The 18,393-nt window shown below is 47.9% G+C and overlaps 1 protein-coding gene across 1 annotated transcript; it reads left to right on the forward strand.

The window, feature by feature from the left end:
* The first annotated feature begins 12,284 nt into the window (after positions 1–12,284).
* MIXL1 (Mix paired-like homeobox) lies at positions 12,285–16,393 on the forward strand. The gene is made up of 2 exons (XM_004028494.5): positions 12,285–12,830; positions 14,263–16,393. The coding sequence occupies exons 1-2, from the start codon at positions 12,438–12,440 to the stop codon at positions 14,566–14,568; spliced, it is 699 nt and encodes a 232-aa protein (XP_004028543.1). The 5' UTR covers positions 12,285–12,437; the 3' UTR covers positions 14,569–16,393.
* Positions 16,394–18,393: the final 2,000 nt, after the last annotated feature.

Here is an 18,393-nt window from a genome sequence, read left to right on the forward strand (position 1 = left end):
CTGAGTTTGCCATTAACATGGAGTCCTGCCCACCAGGAGCTCACAGACCAGATGGGATCCAAGATGAGCACACCTGAAAAAACACTGACTTTGCAGAGCAGTGTGGTGAGATGTGACAGACTGGCAGTGTGAGTGCCTGCCAGGGGCCTGGCCAGGTGGAGGCCATGGATGGCAGGAGGGGCTGTCGACTGAGCTAAAGTGAGTGTCTCCACCTCATGAAATCTGCAGCATCAATAACATCAGCACCAACATTAGTGTAGGAAGAATCACCAAGATACTCCATGAGCAGTGGTTTGTAATGTGTTCATTACTATGCACACGTTGGTTTTGGCTTGTATGGGCAGGGCTGTACAGCTTAAAAAATGTAAATATGCCAGGCACAGTGGCTCACACTTGTCATCCCAGCACTTGGGAGGATCGCTTGAGGCCAGGAGTTGGAGGCGAGCCTGGGCAATATAGTGAGACCTCATCTCTATTAAAAAAAAAAAAAAATTCAAAATTAATCAGGCATGGTGGCATGCACCACCTATAGTCCTAGCTACTTGGGAGGCTGAGGTGTGAGGATAGCTTGAACCCAGGAGTTGGAGGCTGCAGTGAGCTATGATTGCACCACTGCACTCCAGCCTGGGCAATAGAGTGAGACAGTGTCTCAAAAAAAAAGTAACTAGGTAAGCTCATGTGTTCACTGCTGGCACATTTTGCAAAAGAGAAAACCGATGCTCAGAGAGGTTAAGGGACTTGCCTGAGGGCCAGCAACTGATGAGGAACTAAAGTGAAGACAGTCGGGCATGGTGGCTCACGCCTGTAATCCCAGCACTTTGGGAGGCCGAGGCGGGTGGATCACCTGAGGTTAGGGGTTCAAGACCAGCCTGGGCAACATGGCAAAACCCTGTCTCTACTAAAAATACAAAAATTAGCCGGGTGTGGTGGCAGGTACCTGTAGTCCCAGCTACTTGGGAGGCTGAGATCACGCCACTGCACTCCAGCCTAGGTAACAGAGCAAGACTCCATCTCAAAATAATAATAATAATAATAATAATAATAATAATAATAATAATAATAATAAAATAAAAAATAGGGCAAAGACAAATTCAAGAACCTGCACTATTTGTAGCGTTAGAGTCTTGACCCAGCAAGGGCAGGACCTGTCAGAGCTCATACAGGAGGCCAGCAACAGAGGCAGCTTCGCCCCTGCATATTTATTCATTTCTGAAGTGTTCATTGGGCTTTATCCAGTACCACATTCTGGGCTGGAGTTGGAAGTGTGGTGAACAAGGCAGACCCGGCTTCCAGCAGTCTCCCAGGGATGACAGCCCATCACACAGGGAATCCCGGTCCACGGAGATGAAGAGTACACATGGGAGGGCTGACAGTGCCCTGCAGAAGACCTTGACCTGGTCTTGGGGTCTGGGCTCTTTTAGGGTGTCCTCACCCACATTTCCACGTGGGACAGACCTCAAGCCATCTACCTAGCTCAGGTCAGGAGCTTTGATGGCTGTGTGGGTGGAAGGGGGAGTCACTTGGACGGAGCTGTGTGTGAGGGGGTGCCCCTGTCTGGATCCTGGCTGTGGAATGACACCCAGCCACAGTTTAGTATTAGGCCTGAATGGACGCCTGCTGCGAGGAAAAGCTGTGGGGCTAAACCAGGGAGACTAATTTTAGGGTCTGAGATGGATGCTCGCCCAACAGCCTCCACCAGCCCTTCCTTCCCCAGGCCCTGGCTGGCTCAACCCCTTCACCCCTCAGACTTAGGGTGCCTCATGGAGGCCCAAGTAAGAGATGTGAGCTTGTCCTCACACCATGCTCTCCACCACGCCTCATTCTCTTTCTAGGAAGCAGAGGCCTGCTCACGTTCCTGATCTTCTGACTTAGCGGCTTTCAAAACATCTTTGAGTCTAAACAAAGGCTGTCTCAAAGTTCCTCGCTCAAGACAGATCTCTCTCAAGGCCCTCCTGGAGTAAATGTAATTATGTTCCTCTCCCACCCCCAGACTGAGCGGGCCTGGCCCTGGTCAAGGCAGAGATTATTACAGATTTTGTAGCATCCTAGGTGTACAGCAGACACAGTAATACCAAATATTTGTGCCCTCAAAGAAATTATATTCTGCTTAGGGGAACAAGATTAGTTTACATAAAAACTATACATGAAATTTACATAAATTTACATATGTATATGCACACACACAGAGAAGGCTTTATTTGAAAGGGTTGATAATGGCTGCCCCAAGATAGATTTATTTATGGGTTTTTTTAATGGTTTATGTTTGATTTATCTGTAGTAAGCATAGAATACTTTGTAAAGACAGGGTCTCCTTTTGTTGCTCAGGCGGTCTTGAACTCCTGGACTCAAGCGATCCTCTTGCCTCAGCCTCCCAAAGTGTGGGATCACAGGTGTGAGCCACCAAGCCTAGCCTAGCACATAATATATAAAAAATATTACACTAATATAATATATATATTATATATATAATAATAAGAGAAAATTTTACAAAAAATAAGACTAGCATAAGCTGATAGAGAACAGCACATAATTAACAGAAACACTGTGATGTGGGCAGCTCCGGGCAGAGAAACCTGTGGTTTCCAAGGGAAGGAGGACTTGAACCAGCTGTGCAGCAAAGTGGGTGGGTGGGACTTGCAGCAGGAGGAGGAACCGTCTTAGGCTAGAGAAGGAACAGGGAGTGGAGAGTGGGGTGTGCGAGGTGAGGAAGGATGGCCTAAAGCAGGGCCAGATGGCTAGGCCCTGGATTTGGTCCCCCTTGTTCTCATTCCAACAACCTCGTGCCTATTGAGCCCGTTCCCTCCGCCTGGGTCATCCTCCACCCCATGGGGTGCACGGATGAAAGGCCACATCTATGAAATCATACATAAAAGGCCTGTCTTTGGTGCCTCTGAGAGCCACTCAGGGACTTCCAGGCTGGGCAGCGCCTGGCATATCCTCTGTTAGGCCTGCAGGAGGCAATGTGGATAATTAATTAATTAATTTATTGATTGATTGATTATTTTTTTGAGACGGAGTTTTGCTCTGTCGCCCAGGCTGGAGTGCAGTGGCGCGATCTCGGCTCACTGCAAGCTCCGCCTCCCGCGTTCACGCCATTCTCCTGCCTCAGCCTCCCAAGTAGCTGGGACTACAGGCGCCCGCCACCACGCCCGGCTAATTTTTTTTTTTTTTTTTTGTATTTTTAGTAGAGACGGGGTTTCACCGTGTTAGCCAGGATGATCTCGATCTCCTGACCTCGTGATCCGCCCGCCTCGGCCTCCCAAAGTGCTGGGATTACAGGCGTGAGCCACCGCGCCCGGCCGGCAATGTGGAGAATTTAAAGCAGGTTCTCCTGCTGCAGTGGACCAAGAGTGGGCTACCCAACTGGAAATTTCCCAGGCTGGGCTCCTGGGCTCAGCACTGCCCAGACAAGTACCTGCTTGCCCCAGTCTGTGCCTCCAGCCCAGGAACCCAGGACTGAGTGTGCAGGAGGTGGGAGTGGCCTTCCAGAGTGGGCCCCCTACCCCCAGCTGCTTCCCCAAGATGAGGCCTGGGCCTGTGCACCCCATCCCTGCTAGAGCTACCAGAAAGGATGCACCCTCTGTGTGGCCCGATGCTGGGTGTGTTTCTGATGCCTCACTGAGGGTCACTGTTAGGGGCTGTGGTTAGGGAAGTCCTTTCTCCCAGACTTCTAAATGAACAGTTTTAAGCTGATCCACTGTGTGGCCATCTTGCCACCTGTGCTGATATAGCCTCCAGCGCCTCATTTGGAGTAAATTTAACAGATAAGAAAAAATTCCTGGAGACATCCAGAACTCAACCCAGAGGCCCCGGAAACTTGCACAGGACAACAGGGGAGAAGAGATGGACCTCCCGGGTAAAGGGTTGTTGGTGGAAGGAAAAGCGTCCCCCTTGATTTTCCATGTCTGTGTGTCCCAGATCTTCCTCTGGGGCCGCTGGGTCCTCAGGGTCCATGCCCCACAGCCTCATGCCTGTGCTGGGGGTAGAGTGCGGTCTTCCAAGCCTGGGCCCCAGCCTGCCTGCTGTGCTGGCTCTCTGCAGGCCTGGCACATTCTGCATTTGTACTTTTGTTCACACCTCTGCTCCCAGGGTCCTTCTCACGACCTACCTAAACCCTGCCTCCTTTCAGGCTCGGCCCTGGCCCCCTTCATCCAGAAAGCCTCCTCCCCACACTCAAACCCGCCCCTACCTCTCCACCAAGCCCATATTCCCCAGACACTGAGCACAGCCAGGTGTTCTGTGGGGGGTGTAGGAACTAGGGCTTGGTGGCTGTGGCTTGTGCAGCCTGCCCTGGGGTGGATTCCCCAGAGGAAAAGTCATGCTCACATCCGGCACTGCACTCCTCCAGCCCCTGGCTCCACAGGGAGGGACTGGGGCTGTCGAGTCTCCTCTGGGTTCACAAAGCTAGAGCCACCTCAGACCAGAAGACCTTGCCTTCCCAAAATGGTACTTTTGTTCTCATGCTCACTATCTTCTACCTCTCTCAAAGACGCTTTTTTTTAAAGCTTTTTATTCTGGAAAATCTCAAATATACACAAAAGTAGAGAGAGTCGTAGAATGAATCCTCATGACCTAGCTTCAACTGTTACCAGTTTCCAGCCGGCAACCTTGCTTCTTCTCCATTTCCCTCTCCTTCCCTTAGCCTCAAACTAGATTATTTTGAAGCAAATCCCAGACATTTTATTATTTCATCTGCCAAAATTTCTGCATATATCTCTAAAAGACGAGGAGGCTTTTAAAAATATGACCCCAAAATCACCATATAAACTAAAAGAAAATTAACCACAATTCCATTATCTCACATCTAATGCTTAAAATGTCCCAACTTTTCCTAGAAATAAATATTTACAGATAGTTTGCTTCAATCAGGATCCAATCATTGCATTTGGTTCATATGTCTTTTAGGTCTCTTTGAATCTATAGGTTCTTTTTCTATCTCTCTCTTTTGCAATTGCTTTGATTATCTGATGAAGCAGCTGGCTGTTTATCCTGTAGACCCCGCAGCAGTCTGGTTTTTGTTGATTGTCTTCCTGTAGCGATGTGGGGCGAGTTCTTGTTCCCTGCAGTTCTTTTGAATAGGCAGTGAGTTCCAATGCTGGATTCGATTCTGGTTTTATATTTTGGCAAGAATGATTCATAGGTGGTAGTGTGTGTTTCTACAGGGAAGTAGTTATCAGTAGCCACGAAGGTCATTGCTTAGGCCCATTATTTGATCAGAGGTTGCCAAATGGGGCTATTCTAACTGTAGCATCCCTTCTTTATTTACTAGCAGAATACTTCCATAAGGAGGAACTTTTCTTCATCAGCAGTCTGTTTACCTTGTGTTGCAGTAATACAGAAAAGGCAGGACAAATGCTTGCCTCCTTCTCTTGGCTTACCAGTTTGCAGAATTAAGCATTTTTTCCCTAGAACCTTCCAAGGGGATCAGTTTTGTTTCCCCAGGATCATCACAAAATAATAGATTTTAACACATTTAATGTGTTTCAGTCTACTGCTATTATTTTTCTTATTGATGCTCACACTCTCCTATGTTTGGCTAGTGGGAGCCTCTTCATATTATTTATTGAGAGTGTTTGCTACCTTGGTAGATGGTTATAGTTTTCTTGTCTTCAGCTATGACTATTCCAGGCCTGTGGTGTTTTTTTTGTTTTTGTTTTTGTTTTTGTTTTTGAGGCAGATTCTCGCTCTGATGCCCAGGCTGGAGTGCAGTGGTGCGATCTCAGCTCACTGTAACCTCTGCCTCCCAGGTTCAAGCGATCCTCCTGCCTTAGCCTCCCAAGTAGCTGGGACTATAGGTGCGTGCCACCATGCCCAGCTAATTTTTGTATTTTTGGTAGAGACAGGATTTTGCCATGTTGGCCAGGCTGGTCTCAAACTCCTGACCTCAAGCGATCAGCACGCCTTGGCCTCCCAAAGTGCTGGGATTACAGGCATGAGCCACTGCACCTGGCCCAGGTTTGTGTATTTTTTCTTCCAGGCCTAGAATGAGCCATTTCTCAGTGGAGTGTTTTTTTCTCTTGTGGGAAATGGTATGGAGAGACGAGAGTCTGAGTGCTAATGGCTTTCAATGATCGCACAATGGGCAACCACGTTATAAACACGGCTCTCTTCGGCACTATTTGTACAAGTGATAAACCCAAAGTGAATGCAGATTTGGGGCAATATATGAGAATGAGCTGAGTGTAGGTCTAAGGGAGATTCCCGAGAGGGGTGAGTCGGCTGAGCCAGATGGACTTCCTCAGTGCAGGCCAGCCACTCACCGAAGCAGCCAGGCTGCTAAACAGAAGAGATTCTTCTTACGTACTGCAACTCGGGGCCTGGCCTGACACGAGTTGGTGCTTGGAGCACGTGAGTTCAATGTAAAAGAAGAGGTCAAAGTTATTTCCTCTTCCATCTACATGAGTACAGAAAGTTCAGGTTACTATGAAGGCTAAATGCCCAATCGCCTGAGAGAGTAGAACTGTTGATTTCAAACCACATCTTCCTAGTGCACACTGAAATGAATGAGGATCTATTTGAAAGTGTCTTATTATATCCAAGATCCTCCAAGAATCTGTGTTTGATTAGATAACAGAGTGGCATTTTACTTGCAGGATGTCTTCCAGCGATTACAGGCAATCCAAAGAGACAATGTTTGGGAAATACACACCCAATGTGTGCAGGCTGGGACAGAGTCCAGAATTGATCTTAGGTTACTCTGGGTGTCTGCTAACACTTTAATAAATTATTTGGGGCAGGGTGCAGTGGCTTACGCCTGTAATCCCAAAACACTGGAGGCCGAGGCGGGCAGATCACTTGAGGTCAGGTGTTTGAGACCAGCCTGGCCAACATGGCAAAACCCCATCTCTACTAAAAATACAAAAAAATAGCTGGGCATGGTGGTGTGCACCTGTAATTCCAGCTACTCGGGAAGCTGAGGCAGGAGAATTGCCTGAATCTGGGAAGTAGAGGTTGCAGTGAGCCGAGATTGTGCCATTGCACTTGAGTCTGGGCGACAGGAGCAAAACTCCGTCTCAAAAAATAAATAAATAAAAATTAAAAAAATAAATTATTTGGGAGCAGAAAAGACAAATATTGGCAGATTCTATGTTCTCCTAATGCCTCTTTCTTTACTTGTCCTTGTCCAGTATGACTTCATGCAAGATATGTGATACACATGAATTCAATATCATGTCATATCCCACAGAGTCAGTGAATGACAGCAGAGTTTCACTGTATGGTTAGAAAATAATTAAATGAGGTTTAAGTCAAATGACAATGTTAAAGAAACTTGTATTATTATTCCTTAGTAGTATCATAATTCTTTAGCCAGCAAGTGACCTCAAATTGTCACTTTTGAAGAAAGATAATTTACGAATGCTACAGTAACGTGTTTTTGTTTTTTAAAGACAGGGTCTTGCTCTGGTGTCCAGGCTGGAGTGCAGTGGTGTAATTATAGCTCACTGCAGCTTCAAACTCCTCCTGGGCTCAAGCAATCTTCCCACCTCAGCCTCCTGAGTAGCTGGGACTATACGTGTGCACCTCCATACCCGACTAATTACAATAATATTTAAGACGCTTTTTGCCAAATTTATAGGAGTCTGTCAGGTATAAAATGAAGTAACGGGCTGGGCGCGGTGGCTAACGCCTATAATCCTGGCACTTTGGGAGGCTGAGATGGGCAGATCACCAGAGGTCAGGAGTTCAAGACCAGCCTGGCCAACATGGTGAAACCCCATCTCTACTAAAAATACAAAAATTAGCTGGGCGGGGTAGCACATGTCTGTAATCCCAGCTACTTGGGAGGCTGAGGCAGGAGAATTGCTTGAACCTGGGAGGCAGAGGTTGCAGTGAGCCGAGATCATGCCACTGCATTCCCACCTGGGTAAAAGAGTGAGACTCTGTCTCAATAAAATAAAATAATAAAATAAAATAACAACTTTGACGATCCAGAGTTGTGATTAAACAATAAAAATGAAAGTCTAGAATTCAAGTCTAGTGTATTATTTTGTACCAACTGGATACCTCTCTGTATATACACATAAAAGGTTATCAGAGCCGGGCACAGTGGCTCACACCTGTAATCCCAGCACTTTGGGAGGCTAAGGTGGGTGGATCGCTTGAACCCAGAAGTTTCAGACCAGTCTGAGCAACATGGCGAAACCCTCATCTCTACAAAAAATACAAAAATTAGCTGGGCATAGTGGTGCGCACTTGTAGTCCCAGCTATTTGGGAGGCTGAGGTGGGAGAATCACCTGAGCCTGAGGAGGTAGAGGCTGCGGTGAGCTGTGATCCACTGCACTCCAGCCTGGGTGACAGAGCAAGACCCTGTCTCAAAAAAAGTAAATAAAATAAAATTATCAAAAAAGGGTGATTGGCTGGGCGCGGTGGCTCACGCCTGTAATCCCAGCACTTTGGGAGGCCGAGGCGGGTGGATCACGAGGTCAGGAGATCGAGACCATCCTGGCTAACACGGTGAAACCCCGTCTCTACTAAAAATACAAAAAAATTACCTGGGCATGGTAGCAGGTGCCTGTAGTCCCAGCTACTCAGGAGGCTGAGGCAGGAGAATGGCGTGAATCTGGGAGGTGGAGCTTGCAGTGAGCTGAGATCGCACCACTGCACTCCAGCCTGGGTGACAGAGCGAGACTTCATCTCAAAACAAACAAACAAACAAACAAACAAACAAACAAAAAGGGTGATTTGCTGGATGACGGTTTAGAGCTGTGCTGGTAGATATGGAAGCTACTAGCCACCTATGGGTAAATTCAAATCTGCTAAAATGAAATGAAAAATTCAGTTCTTCAGTCACAGTAGCCCCATTTCAAGCGCTCAGTGCGCACACTGAAGAAAGGAATATCAGTCAAATGTCAGGTTTGAGAATATTCTGCTAGTTGTTTCAGTTCTTCGTTTCAAGTATGCAGATATAAGTTTGGAAAACTTCTGGATTCTGTTCTCTGAGGTTGAAATGTTATTTTAACTTTATTGGTTAACTGTGTGGATTGGGGTTGCAAAAGACTCCTCTGTGTGAGACGAGGCTTCAGGCAAAAATAGTGGGAGGAAGAAAAGGAATCACTATTTTAAAATACACGTTGGGTTCAGCATCTATTGTGTGCTTGGTTTTTGAATGTATATGGTGCCAAATACACAACAACAAAAAAGACTTCTTAACGAGGGGATTTAATCACTTTCCTGGCACATTAATACCTTTTGGGGGGTATTGTCTTTCAGTCTGTTGTAACCACTGGTTCTGAAATAAACTTCAGGAATTGTGGAGGCCTGGGCAGCCAGAGGAGAGGAAATCAAAGTGAGGCCAGGATCAAAGGGGCAAACAGTGCTGCGGATCTCAAGGTGGAAGCAGAGCCGTCGACTCCCCTCGGCTGTCTTTTCCTGGTTTTCCCTTTAATAAATACCCAGGATCTCGGCCAGGTCTTAGGCAGTGGAGGGCCTGACTTGAACAACAAAGAGAGCCCGGGGAAGAGAGTACTTAGCACTTGGGGAGGAAAGACAGGCCTCTGTGATATTTGGGTGATTCAGTGACAGGAACCGTGGTGGGAAATGTTGAGGACGCAGAACGGGACAGTGACCCCAAGTGGCCCCATCCTGCCCAGACTGGGCTGCTTTAGAACCGGCCCTGGATCCAGATAATCATGTTTTTTTTTTTCCCCTACTGCCTCTTGTATTTACTGGTCTTCCCCCATTATACAGGAAGCATCCTTGAGGATTGTCTTCTATTTCACCTTGCCTTCCCTTGTGTCTATTTCAAGTTACTGACAGACTAAATGTAAATAATGGCCAAAATCTCTCAGCAAATCAAGTGGTGAGCTCGCCCAGGTGCTGGAGAGGGAGGAATCCAGATCCTAATCTCAGTGATTGCTGTCTCAGCTAACCCTGAACTTAAGTTTGCTATGCTGGAGCTGGTCAGCTGATGTGCTTCTGTAGAAAAAAAGCACTTTATGGAGCTTTATACATCACAGGGTATCTGTTTTGGGAAAATAACTTGCAATAGTTATTTTAAAAATTATATTGCCAAGGATAGGGCTCTTCCCATTTTCCTATTGAAAAATTGAATATAGAAGAATTAGCAAATGGATATGTGATATACATATCCATTGTATGCCTGCAGCAGGGTAACTGAGTCAGGAATCTGGAACTTGGATATAGTGAAAACAATTTATATGTTTATAACTGTCTCTCAAAGAAGAGAAGTAGCAAATCATTTTAATTTCAAGTGCTTTTGTAGAAACTCAATATGACTTCTATCTTTCCAACCCTAGTCAATGAAAATCCCAAGTGAAATGGGAAATCCACTCGCATGGAGAAGTAATTTCTTTTTTCTTTTTCTTTTCTTTTTTTTTTTTGAGATGGAGTCTCACTCAGTCACCCAGGCTGGAGTGCAGTGGCGCGATCTTGGCTCACTGCAACCTCTGCCTCCCGGGTTCAAGCAATTCTCCTGCCTCAGCCTCCTGAGTAGCTGGGATTACAGGCTTGTGCCACCACGCCCGGCTAATAATTGTTTATTTATTTATTTATTTATTTATTTTGAGACGGAGTCTCGCTCTGTCACCCAGGCTGGAGTGCAGTGGCGTGATCTCAGCTCACTGCAAGCTCCACCTCCCAGATTCACGCCATTCTCCTGCCTCAGCCTCCTGAGTAGCTGGGACTACAGGTGCCCACCACCATGCCCGGCTAATTTTTTTTTGTATTTTTAGTAGAGACGGGGTTTCACCGTGTTAGCCAGGATAGTCTCGATCTCCTGACCTGGTGATCCGCCCGCCTCAGCCTCCGAAAGTGCTGGGATTACAGGCATGAGCCACTGCACCTGGCCAACGGATGTTGGCTGTTTTGGAGATGCTGGGGAATTAACTTTTTTTTTTTTTCTGAGTCAGAGTTTCACTCTTGTTGCCCAGGCTGGAGTGCAATGGCACAATCTTGGCTCACTGCAACCAAGAGAAGAGGGGGAAAGAAAGGAGAAGGGGTGGAAGGAAGATGGAAGAGCAGGCGGTAAGTATATCAGCTGCCCAGAAGAGCCTCAGGGGCTACACAAGACACAGTCCCTGCCAACCCCACCCCTTACCACAGCCAGGAGAGAAGCCCAAAATTCTTCTCTGCAGCAGCTCCAAGAAAACTTTCCGCTTTGTCACCTGGAATGTCCACCCAGGATAAAAAGATCCAAGCTCTTCTGAGACTGTCTTTTGACCTTCCAGAATGCAGAGACAGGACGGGGATTGTGCCCTGAAAGATCCTCCCAATAAAGATCTCCCTTTGAGTCGACCACAGTGAGTGATCCCGGTGAAATCAGCGCTCAGGTGCTGGGAGCAAAAAGACCTGGGCCTCTATGTTCCTCTCTTGAGTTCTTGCACTGTGGTGGGGCAGTTCCCATAGTGGACCATGGGTTTCTCTTTCAATAAGGAGAGCTCAGTGACATCCAATTCGACAGACATTCACTAAGGGCCTAGCACCGCGCCTCACGCAGAATAGGTGTACAAAGCAGACACTCAATAAACTCAGAAAGGGAGAGGTGGGTTCCTGCTTGCTAAGACTTTATATCTAGCAGATAGAGAAACCATAACCATAGCACAAAGTAGAGAAAATGGGAGCTTTCAGAGCCCCAAGGGGCAGAGGAAAGAATGATGATTCAGGGCGCGTGGAAACTTCATGAGGTGGCTTTCATCTCCTCCCATCCAATAGATGGGTCTTGAGCATTGTTGAGTATCTCCAGAAAGGCCAAACTGCGCCGTCTCCTCTGCTAATGGGGCACGTTGCCAACCCCGCCCTACCTAGGGTATCTTTATTGGTGGGCCCATGGACATTCCAGCCAGACCCCCCCACCCCCCCTACCCATTTAATCAGGAGGAATGTGCTGCCCCCTGGATCCTTTATCTTCACACCCCCTCCCCGCTTGGATTCAGGATGTGTTAGGGGGGCTTGCAGAAGACAGGGCCCGGGCTGTTTGACCAACCTGGTACAGGGTCTAGCACATAGCAGGGGTGGTAAATAAATAGCTTTGATGAGGACAGACGGGACTAGGGCAAGGCTCAAGGCCCGGGCCATGTAAGGCACAGGCCAGGCAAGGTGCTTCCGCCGCTCTTAACGGGGATTTGACCCGGAGAAGAGAGTTCTGTCGCCTGCGGCCCGCGCACCCGGGCCCCTCCGGGCTGCCCCTCCCAGGCAAATAGTCCTTCGGGGATGTGGATTGCGCCGTCGGGGCGGGTGGGCGGGGAAGGACACGGAGGGGGCCGGGACCCAAGTTCACGCCTCCCTCCTGCATCCCGCAGCCGGCGGAAGCGATTATTCCCCGGCGTCTGGCGGGGCCGGGGGCGGGCTCGCACCCGGAGGAGACACGGGTCTCCCCGCGCCCACCTTTGATCGCGCCGCCCCGCCTTCCCCGCCCCTGGCCCGGGAGGGTATAAGTGCGGCCCGCGCCCCTCCGAGCGGCGCGCTGGGCTCCGGAGCGATGGCCGCAGCCGAGTCCCGTGCGCTCCAGTTTGCCGAGGGCGCCGCGTTCCCAGGGTACCGGGCCCCCCACGCCGGCGGGGCGCTCCTGCCGCCCCCGAGCCCTGCGGCAGCCCTGCTCCCTGCGCCGCCCGCGGGCCCCGGCCCAGCGACCTTTGCGGGCTTCCTCGGCCGGGACCCCGGGCCGGCCCCGCCGCCCCCCGCCAGCCTGGGCTCGCCTGCGCCCCCCAAAGGCGCGGCCGCCCCGTCGGCGTCGCAGCGCCGCAAGCGCACGTCTTTCAGCGCCGAACAGCTGCAGCTGCTGGAGCTCGTCTTCCGCCGGACCCGGTACCCCGACATCCACTTGCGCGAGCGCCTGGCCGCGCTCACCCTGCTCCCCGAGTCCAGGATCCAGGTGAGGGCCCGCTGCGTTCGCAAGTGCGCGCTGGAGCGGAGGCGCTGCAGAGTCAAGGTCTGGACTGCGGGCTCCTGAGGCCACACCCGGGACGTTGCAGGCACGGTGCTTCCCCTGAGGCTCTGTGTACTAGACTGAAATAGGGGGTGATATCGGCACCTGCTGCACAGGGTGGTTGTGAGGCTTGTGTGAAATAATTTAGGCCTGCACTGAACGATTTCTAACTCTCATTATTAAATATAATAAGGGCTCCTAGGAGGCTAGCCGGTCCCCTGAAATGGCCAGAAAGTAATTCCCAGCAGGAAGATAAGAAGTTTTACACTTTTTCTTTATCCAGGAAGAAGACACAGATGAGGGGCAGTTGGGGTTTTCCTCTGGCTTTGAGTGTGAGAATGGTAGCTGAAAGCGGGGAAGGCTGGCTCGCCAAGTTACCCCCTATGCTACTTTCTTGGCAAGTGTTACGTTTTGGGATTAGATTGGAAAGGATGTAGCGAATTGAGGTAAAGCGAGAAGCACCTGGAGCTTGTTTTCAGTTTGAAAAATCTAGTGCAAGGTGTGTTTATTTTTATTTATTTTTTATTTGAGACGGAGTTTTACTCTTGTTGCCCAGGCTGGAGTGCAATGGCGCGATCTGGGCTCACTGCAACCTCCGCCTCCCAGGTTCAAGTGATTCTCCTGCCTCAGCCTCCCGAGTAGCTGAGATTACAGGCGCCAGCCACCACGCCCAGCTAATTTTTGTATTTTTAGTAGAGACGGGGTTTTACCATGTTGGTCAGGCTGGTTTCGAACTCCTGACCTCAGGTGATCCACCCAACTCAAAGTGCTGGGATTACAGGCGTGAGCCACCGCGCCCGGCCGTGTTTATGATCTAAAGTAATTTAGATCAGAATCTTAGAGTTGGTAAGGAGAAGCCTGCCTTTTTGTCTGTCTGTAGCCCTGTGGTCGGTGTCCAAGCGCAGTTTTAAGTAGCTGCCCTCATTTAAACACTGGGAGAGTGGACTTGTTTTCTCTGCACCCCTGGCGGTCATACAGCTGTCACTCTCAACAGCTGGCATGAGCAAAATACCTCCTTGATTAGTTTGACAAGGGAGTGCAGACCTTAAAAAACAGGTTTTCTTCATCATTTAATGCAGTTTTTTTCTAAGAATTCTAAGTGCTTCCATTTTTGTGACCCCATTTTTCATGAAAATTTCTCTAACTAAAGAGTAGATAGAGCTAGGCATTATTCCAATGTTTCCATCTGGGAATGGGGAGGCAAGGAAAGCCAGGTGCTCTGAACTTCTAACCGTCAACCCAAGTGCTTTCTGAAGACAAGGCTCTGGAGAGGAAGCCAGGGGATGTTAAACTGGAACTTACTAGTATGAACTGTGAACATAATGTTAGCATAAAAAACTCCAACCAAAAGCAGCTTTTATTTTCTCCCCTCTTCCAGGTATGGTTCCAGAACAGGCGTGCCAAGTCTCGGCGTCAGAGTGGGAAATCCTTCCAACCTTTGGCTAGGCCGGAGATTATCCTCAACCACTGTGCTCCTGGAACTGAAACTAAATGTCTGAAGCCCCAGCTGCCTCTTGAGGTAGATGTGAACTGCCTGCCCGAACCAAACGGGGTTGGAGGGGGCATCTCTGACTCTAGCTCCCAAGGTCAGAATTTTGAAACCTGTTCCCCTCTCTCTGAAGACATTGGTTCAAAGTTGGACTCATGGGAGGAACACATCTTTTCTGCCTTTGGTAACTTTTGAGGATTCTGGGAGAATTCGGGATAAGCTCTGAGGAGCCATGACTGACAGCCTGGGAGAGACACATCAGCATACTGTCCTTTCTGACTTCCATGCTAAGGACATGTCCTTGTTAACCTTGATGATGGTTTTGACAGCACCTCTCACATTTGAAGGTACCCTGCCACTTTGTCAATGACGTTTTAAGCCCACACTCCCACCCCAGAGTTCCCGCATTCGTTTTTACCTGTGTTCTCTCCAAGCCTGCACATTCCGTTGGTCTGCATCCCTATGCCTTCTTGCCAGGCCTGTTTTTAGTTTTTGGACTGGTTGTTCAGAACTCATTATTTTCTTCACAAGAATGCCTCAGCTTGACTCAGTTTCCCCTTGTGCTTGACAGCTGCCATTTTCTCCTGGTCCCTCCAAGGCTTATAATCTTAAACTCACTCTACCCCGTCTCTTCAACCCTCATCCTAGGTTTATTACTTTTTAAAATTGGGCCTGTCATCTTCACGTTCAGTCATAGCTCCAATGACTCTGCATGCAGATTATTTCGACAGCCCCCTTGCCTCTAGCTTCTCAACTACTTAAAAAAAATTACCCTCTGTGGGCCAGGTGCAGTGGCTCACTCCTGCAGTCTCAGCACTTTGGGAGGCCGAGTGGGTGGATCACCTGAAGTCAGGAGTTCAAGACCAGCCTGGCCAATATGGCGAAACCCCATCTCTGCTACAAATATAAAACTTAGCTGGGCACGGTGGCGGGAGCCTGTAGTCCCAGCTACTCAGGAGGCTGAGGCAGGAGAATCACTTGAGCCTGGGAGGTGGAGGTTGCAGTGATCTAAGATTGCGCCACTGCACTTCAGCCTGGGAGACAGAGGGAGGCTCTCAAAAAAAAAAAAAAAAAAAAATTACTCTATGGTTCTGTGGTAGCCTCCAGTTGCTACCAAATTATAAAAAGCTTTCAGTTACCCTCCCAGATAACTGATATCATCCTTAGCCTGCAGGACAGCTATGCAAATCTGAAGGTCAACTATCCACAATATATGCTTTGGTCTTAAAGTCACTCCTTTCAGTTTTGAACCAAATTCATACCTTTTGCTTTCAAAACACTCGAAGACTCCTCACCTGCCTTCTGAAGTCTGAAATTTTCTCTAAGTAATCCTGATTTTGCACCTGTTACTTCGATCACTCCATTACCCTTAGCACTTGTTATTGTACTTCCTGTGCAAGTTTTGTGGATTATTAAATGTCTTTCACAAATGTTCCAATGTAATTTCTATTTAAATGAATTCTTCTAGATAACTCCTAGTACAGTGCTTCACTCCACAATTGCTCGGTACATACTATGTGGCCATGAAAGACATTTCTAAAAGTTTCTGCAAATGTAGTTTTTAGCCAGTAATCAATATTATATCAGCAGGCCAATGAGCTGAGAAATTTAATTTGGTTAAAAACATTTTTGCTGAATGTTTAATAATATTTTATGAGTATTTTGGTTTTGGGAAATTTCTCTTTGCAATTTATAATTCTAAATGTATGTAAATAACCGTTTCTAAGTCAGTCTAAGATCAATTAAAATATTTTGATATTTTGAGAGTTTTCAAACTCCTTTAGAGTCAAAGGAAATGGTCTGTGTATGAGGCAACCACAGGTGCGGTTTCTTTGTAAACTGTGCTTTAAAGTAGGCTCATGGGACGCCATAGCCAGCTAGGGCCAGGACATCATGTCTTGATGGTTACTAGAAGAGCATGAGATTATACATGCCAGATGCCCTAATTTTCAGAGATGTTTTTCAAGTGGTTTGTACTTTTCTTTTTTTGAGATGGAGTTTTGCTCTGTCACCCAGGCTGGAGTGTAGTGGCATGATCTTGCCTCACTGCAACCTCTGCCTCCCAGGTTCAAGCGATTCTCCTGCCTCAGCCTCCCGAGTAGCTGGGATTACAGGCGCCCATCACCACGCCCAGCTAATTTTGTATTTTTAGTAGAGACAGGGTTTCACCATGTTGGCCAGGCTGGTCTCGAGCTCCTGACCTCAGGTCATCTGCCTGCCTTGGCCTCCCAAAGTGCTGGGATTACAGGTGTGAGCCATCGCGCCTGGCCTTTACTTTTCAGGGTAGCAAATCCACCATTTAAAGCACCAAGAGCTGGGCAACACAGCAAGACTGTGTCAAAAAACACCACCACATACAAAAATTAGCTGGGCATGGTGGCACATGCCTGTAATCCCAGCTACTCAGGAGGCGGAGGCAGGAGAACTGCTTGAACCTGGGAGGTGGAGGTTGCAGTGAGCCAAGATCGCGCCACTGCACTCCAGCTGGGCAACAGAGCAAGAATCCATCTCAAAAAACAAAAACAGCAAAAACCAACCAAGAGTTTCCAAGCACTTAGGAGTTGAGGAAAAAAGCAAGCAAGCAAGCAACCAACCAGGAGGTTGGGCACAGTAGCTCATGCCTGTAATTCCAGCAGTTTGGGAGGCTGAAGTGGGAGGTTTGCCTGACCCCAGGAGTTTGAGACCAGTCTGGACAACATAGCAAGACCCCGTCTCTTGGGGGAAAAAAAAAAAAAAAAAAGCCAGGCACGGTGGCTAACGCTGTAATCCCAGGACTTTGGGAGGCTAAGGCGGGCAGATCACTTGAAGTCAGGAGTTCAAGACCAGCCTGGCCAACATGGTGAAACCCTCTCTCTACTAAAAATACAAAAATTAGCTGGGCATGGTGGCAGGTATCTGTAGTCCCAGCTACTCAGGAGACTGAGGCAGGAGAATTGCTTGAACCCGGGAGGCAGAGGTTGCACTGAGCCGAGACTGGGCCACTGCACTCCAGCCTGGGTGACAGTGAGACTCTGTCTCAAAAAAAAAAAAAAAAAAAAAAAGTCAGGCATGGTGGCATGTGCCTGTGGTCCCAGCTAATCGGGAGGCTGATGTGGGAGGACTGCTTGAGTTCAGGAGTTCAAGGCTGCAGTGACCTATGAGCGTGCCACTGCACTCAGCCTGAGTGACAGAGTGAGACCTTGTCCCTGCCATTCCCCCAGCAAAAAGCAGCCAAGAGAACATAGTTGAGGCCTTAGCAGCAAAGTGTACTTATCAATTCTTTGAAAACTGTTTGAAACCAAAAATGAGCTGATAAGCATTAGCTATTAACACTGTGCTCAGGGCCCATCCTGGAGGTGCTCAGGAGGTCTCACAATCACAGAGCTTTACATTTAAACTTGTGACTTACATTTAAACTTGTGACATGGCCAAATGAGATACTGCAAATACATCCACAAAACTGAAAGACATATAACACTTTAAATTATGGTCCACTAAGAATCGCACTTACGAAAAAATCTGGTAATTATTTTATTATTGCTTTTATATTGTCTCATGTTGTTTCCCCAGTGAACAACTGTAAAAATCTATAAATATGTAAGTCCTGTTGTCACATTTTAAATTGTGGGATCCTCTAAGAAGTAGCCTGCAGCTCTCTCAAGCTCTTAAGAGGCCCTAACTGCTAAATGTGTTACAGACATTATCTATTTTATCCTCACACCTACCATGTAAGACAGGGACTAATCTTCCTACTTTAAAGATCAAGAAACTGAATCTAAGTAGTGTCTCACAATTATACAGCTTATAAATGGCATGGCCAGGACTCAAACTCAGCCCACCCATTAGTCTGCCACCATACAGTGCCTCCTATATTGCAGTGGTCTTGTTAGTCAGGACTAATGATAAAGTAATGTGATAGGTTTAAAAGCAATCACCAAGTCAGAATTTCTACATGCCAGTCATTAGTGTCTCATCTTTCAAGGAAATCACCACGGAAGACCATACTCTTATTCTGATGACATTAATGTTGCTTAGAGCTTT

Source organism: Gorilla gorilla, chromosome 1 (assembly GCF_029281585.2).
Source record: "Gorilla gorilla gorilla isolate KB3781 chromosome 1, NHGRI_mGorGor1-v2.1_pri, whole genome shotgun sequence".
NCBI lineage: Eukaryota > Metazoa > Chordata > Mammalia > Primates > Hominidae > Gorilla > Gorilla gorilla.

Bases quoted from the DNA above. Each gene is read 5' to 3' on its own strand.
- MIXL1 (XM_004028494.5), top strand. From the start codon at position 12,438: ATGGCCGCAGCCGAGTCCCGTGCGCTCCAGTTTGCCGAGGGCGCCGCG. The intron at 12,831-14,262 runs GTGAGGGCCCGC...CCCCTCTTCCAG, and splicing joins TCCCCGAGTCCAGGATCCAG to GTATGGTTCCAGAACAGGCG.